At 57.8% G+C, this 5,000-nt stretch overlaps 2 protein-coding genes across 2 annotated transcripts in view; one reads left to right on the top strand and one right to left on the bottom strand.

Annotated features, from left to right (window-relative positions):
- ETH_00002750 (uncharacterized protein) overlaps positions 1-2,570 on the bottom strand; it is a gene marked incomplete at both ends in the record, with an annotated part of 3,599 nt that extends 1,029 nt beyond the window's left edge. Inside the window, 4 exons of the mRNA XM_013376906.1 lie at positions 354-456; positions 667-709; positions 1,059-1,586; positions 1,836-2,570. Of these exons, the coding sequence (XP_013232360.1) occupies positions 354-456; positions 667-709; positions 1,059-1,586; positions 1,836-2,570 (1,409 nt within the window). The remainder of the gene's footprint in view (positions 1-353; positions 457-666; positions 710-1,058; positions 1,587-1,835) is intronic.
- A 1,452-nt stretch (positions 2,571-4,022) lies between these two features.
- ETH_00002755 (uncharacterized protein) lies at positions 4,023-4,624 on the top strand (the record flags this gene model as incomplete). The annotated part of the gene is made up of 2 exons (XM_013376907.1): positions 4,023-4,276; positions 4,495-4,624. 2 exons carry the CDS (start codon positions 4,023-4,025, stop codon positions 4,622-4,624), a joined length of 384 nt encoding a protein of 127 aa, XP_013232361.1.
- Positions 4,625-5,000: the final 376 nt, after the last annotated feature.

Here is a 5,000-nt window from a genome sequence, read left to right on the forward strand (position 1 = left end):
GCTGCTGCTGCTGCTGCTTGCCCTGCAGCGACGTCAGACATGGCAGCTAATTTGTTTGGCTGTTTGTTTTGCTGCAGGTCGCTCCTGACTCACTTGCTCCGTACATTTTAGGGCGTGCAGGTAAACCCTAAACCCTAAACCCTAAACCCTAAACCCTAAACCCTTAGCCTTCGCTCTTCGCGCCTCCAGCATTCTTGACTCCAGAACGAAACTTTAAACCCTGGACTCCAGACCCTAAACTCTAAACCCTAAACCCTTGAAGCCATCTAAAGGGTCTCCCTAGGGTCTTCAAACCCCCCACCCCAAACCCTAAACCCTCAACCCTAAACCCTAAACCCTAAACCCTCGCCCACTCTGTCTGAAGCCGCAGAATTTTGCATGCAGCAAAAAGGTGACCCCCAGAGACACAAGCTGCGAAGGCAGAAGTGACTTGGTGGCGTTCCCACGCGGTAGAGCCTGAACCCAAACCCTAAAGCCTAAACCCTAAACCCTAAACCCTAAACCCTAAACCCCAAGGTTTGCACTCTTGCCGCAAGACCCTAAATCCCAAACCCTTAAACGCAGTCTCTCGGACTCTGCGCTGCAAATAACGGAAAATGTTTTCAAGTTGCTGCACTCACTGAGGGTTTAGGGTTTAGGGTTTAGGGTTTAGGGTTTAGGGTTTACCTGCACGCCCTAAAATGTACGGAGCAAGTGAGTCAGGAGCGACCTGCAGCAAAACAAACAGCCAAACAAATTAGCTGCCATGTCTGACGTCGCTGCAGGGCAAGCAGCAGCAGCAGCAGCAGCAGCAGCAGCAGCAGGAGCTGGAATACCTGCTGCATCATCGGCAAAAGCTGCAGCAGCGGCAGCAGCAAGAAGTTGAACAGCAGCAACGACCACGGCAGCAAGAGCAGAAGGAACGGTAGCGGCAGCAGCAGCAACAATAGCGGCAGCAGCAGAAGCCGCTGCAGCAGCAGTTGCTGCAACAACAGGAGCAGCAGCAGCTGCTGCCGCAACAGCAACCGCAACAGCAGCAGCGCCAGCAGCAGCATCAACAGCAGCAGCAGCAGCAGCACCTTTCTCCTGTGCTTCCAGTGGTTTAGGGGCTTTGGCCTAAAAGACCCGTGCTCGCGGAAGCCCCTATAGAGCACTCTTGCTGCTTCAGAAGCAGCAGCAATTGCCTGCTGCTGCAGCTGCTGCTGCTGCTGCCGATGCTTCTCTTCTGCCAGCTGCTGCTGCTTCTCCAGCTGCTGCAGCGCAAATTTCAGCTCCTCTATGTGACTCCTTCCCCTCCTATGTCTGCTGCTCTGCTGCTGCTGCTGCTGCTGCTGCTGTTGCTGCTGCTGCTCCTGCTGCTGCTGCTGCTGCTTCTCGAGATGCTTCTGTATCTGCTCCCTCTGCTTGAAGATGACAGCCATTGCTGCGTCTGTCTGCTGCTGCAGCTGCTGCAGCTGCTGCAGCAGCAGCTTCTTCTGCTGCTGCTCCACTTGCTGCTGCAGCTCGCGCAGCAGCAGCAGCGCCTCATGCTTCCCAAACACTCCCTTGTTAAGCCGCAGCAGCCGCCGGCAAGTGGGGGCCCCCTCAGTTTCCAGGTAGTACACCAGCTGCACAGCAGCAGCAGCAGCAGCAGCAAAAGCAGCAGCAGCAGCAGCAACGGGTGGAAAGGCTCACAGCCACTGCCTCCAGCAGCACCGCAGCCGGAAAGGAGAGCAGCAACAGCAGCAGCAGCAGCAGCAGATTCCAGACCAACACCTCAACAGCGGGTCACACCTGCAAAGGCTGCAGCAGCAGCAGCAGCAGCAGCACCAGCAGCGGCAGCAGCAGCAGCAGCAGCAGCAGCAGCAAAGTATTACCTGCTTCTTGAGGACTTGGGGGTTGTAGACTCGTCCATAAATATCATCGAGGGTCAAAAGCACCGCGGGGGGTTTGAGCCGCACTGGCTCGGGCTCTCTTTGCTGCTGCTGCTGCTGCTGCTGCTGCTGCAGCAGCAACTTGGCTGTTGCTGCGTCCAGAGACTCGCCTACTCCCAGGGCAGCCCGCAGCTGCTGCAGCGACACACGAGCAGCAATTCCGTGGGCCCCCAGTGGGGCCTCGTCTTCCGCTAGCTGCTGCTGCTGCTGCTGCTGCTGCTGGGCTTGCGGGTCCTCTTCCTGCGCCTGCTGCTGCTGCTGCTGCTGCCTGGCGAGTATCTGCTGCTTTTCTTCGTCCAGCTTCTGCAGCAGCATCTGGTAGCGCTGCTGCAGCTGCTGCTGCAGCCGCGGCTGCACCGCCCCGTAGTCCTTGAGGGCCTCGGAGTTCTGCAGCAAGAAGTCCCTTGCTGCTGCCAGCAGCTGCAGCTGCTGCTGCAGCGGCAGCTGCTGCTGCTGCTGCCGCAAAGAAGTGAAAAACCCCACAGCAGATGGCGGCAGCTGCTGCAGCAAAAACTCAAATCCAAAAGGAGCCCGCGGGGGCTCTAGGGCGTCGGGCACGGGGTGAACTGGCAGCCGCATCAATGCATGCATCCTGCTGCTGCTGCTGCTGCTGCTGCTGCTGCTGCTGCTGCTGCAGATGCGGCCGCTGCTGCTGCGCAAGTGGGCAGGAAGTAGCATGAACGCTGCGCCGCGCTGAAAAAATAGGCTGGACCTGCTGCTGCTGCAGGGAGCAGCAGCAGCAGCTGCTGCTGCTGCGGAGCTGCTGCTGCTGCAGCCATCTGCAACACACCGCAGTACCAGCAGCAGCAGAAGCAGCAAGGGGCTGGGCAGTTGCCTACATAGCTGCATGGAGACGCACAGAAGACAGCCTCTTGCTGCTGCTGCTACTCCATTGTTTTCCTTGCTGCAGGCTTCGTGCCGTTGCTGCTGCTGCAGCCCTTGCTGCTGTTGCTGCTGCTGCTGTTACTGCTGCTGCTGCCCGCAGCGTAGCGTCAATGATGCAGCTGCCGAAAAACTTTTTCAGCTGCCAGAGCCCTGTGGAGCTGCTGCTGCTGCACTTGCCGCTGCTGCTGCTGCTGCTGCTATTGTCTTGCTGCTATAAGACTGCTGTCTAGCTGTTTTTGCTGCTTGCTGCTGCTTCTGCTGCAGCAGCATGTGTACTTTTCAATATATGGAGCGGCTAGTCCTTCTGCCTGCTGCCAAGTCGGCAGCAGGCCCGCCAGGCGCAGCAACAGCTGCTGCTGTTGCTGCAGCTGATGGTGTCCGTGCTGCAGCAGCAGGTTTTCCTTTAAAATAATTCATTAATTCCACAAATGCGGGAACGTAAAGCTTCTTTACATGCAGCGGTGGCTACTTGCTGCGGCTGCTGCTGCCACCTGCATGCGCCAGCAGCAGCAGCTGCTGCAGCTGCTGCTGCTGCTGCTGCTAGCAGCAATAAAGGCATTTGCACTAAAAGTAGCCCAGAAATTTGTCTTTTCCGCTTCTACAACCTTCTCACTTGACTTTGTGTGAAGTGGTAGTAGCAGCAGCGGCAGCAGCAGCAGCTGGCACAAGCATGCTCTGCCAGCAACAGCAGCAAAATCAGAACAGCAGAAGCAGCGGCAGCAGCAGCAGCAGCAGCAGCATTTTGACACTTCCAGCAGCTGCTACGTAAGCCGCAGAGCCACTACCAACGCAGCTGTCGCCCTCAGCAGCAGCAGCAGCAAGAGCAAAAGGAGCAGCAGCAGCAGCTATAGCTGCAACTGGTCTACGAAGCGACGCTGCAACAGCAGCAACAACAGCAACATCAGCAGCAGCAGCAGAAGCTATAGCTGCAACTAGTTTAGGAAGTGTAGCAGCAGGAGTAGCGGCAGCAGCAGCGACAGCAGGAGCAGCAGCTGCAGCAACAGCAGCAGCTAATCCTGCAACTGCCGGGGCAGCAAGAGCTGCTGAGAAGCAGCAGCAACAGCTGCAGCAGCAGCAGCAGCGGTCGTTGCTGCTGCTTCTCCCGGCTAACACTTTTCTGCTGTCAACTGACCGTTTCAGAGCAGCACCAGCAGCAACAACAGTCGAGCCAGCAGCAGCAGCCGCCGCTGCCGCAGCAACCGCAGCCATCGCAGCAGCAGCAGCAACAGCAGCAGCAGCAGCAGGATGTCACTGCTGCAGGCTTCTTTTGCTTCAGACACCGAATCAGATGATGAAGAGTTTCAGGCTGCGGAGGCTCAAGGCAGCAGCGAATCTGAAGAAGCTGACGATGCTGCTGCTGCTGCTGCAGACAGCAGCAGCAGCAGCAGCAGCAGCAAAGGAGACGCTGCAGCAGAAGCAAGTTCCGCTGACGCAGAGGCTGCAGCAGCAGCAGAACAGGAGGCACGATGCGGCAGGAAGAAGTGGAAGCTTGATATGAAGTTAGCTGCTGCACTTGCTGCCGCTGCTTCACTTGCTGCTGCTGCTGCTGCACTTGCTACTGCTGCATTTGCTGCTGCCGCGTTCGTTGCTGCTGCGTTTGCTGCTGATGCAGGTGCCTTTTCTGCTGCTTTGTACCATTTCAACTGCTGCTGCTGGTGCTGCCGCATTTGCTGCTGCTGCTGCTATGCGGACTTTATTGTTGCTGCTGCTGCTGCAGGCAGAGCAAACGGAAGCAGAAACGTCTGGCGCAGCAGCAGCAGCGAGCAGCAGCAGACGCGGCGTATGCGGAGCTGCTGCAGCAGCACAAAGAAGCAATCAAGCAGTACCCTGCCTCTGTAGGCCGTTGAGCTGCTGCTGCACTTGCTGCTGCTGCTGCACTTGCTGCTGCTGCTGCACTTGCTGCTGCTGCTGCATTTGCTGCTGCTGCTCCGCTTGCTGCTGCTGCTGCACTGGCTGCTGCTGCTGCACTTCATGGTGCTATTGCACTCGCTGCTTTTGCAATTGCCGCTGCTGCGCTTTTGCTGCTACATGTACTGCTGCTGCTGCATTTGCTGCTGCTGCGCTTCCTGCTGCAGTACTGCCTGCTGCTGCTTTTGCTGCTGCTGCGCTTCCTGCTGCCGCTGCTACTTTAGCTGCGGTTGCTGCAGTTGTCCCTGTCGTGCTGCTGCAGTTGTTGGTGCTCCTGCTGCTCCAGTTGCTGCTGCTGCTGCTGCTGCTGCTGCT

Source organism: Eimeria tenella, genomic scaffold (assembly GCF_000499545.2).
Source record: "Eimeria tenella Houghton genomic scaffold, Eth_scaff42, whole genome shotgun sequence".
NCBI lineage: Eukaryota > Apicomplexa > Conoidasida > Eucoccidiorida > Eimeriidae > Eimeria > Eimeria tenella.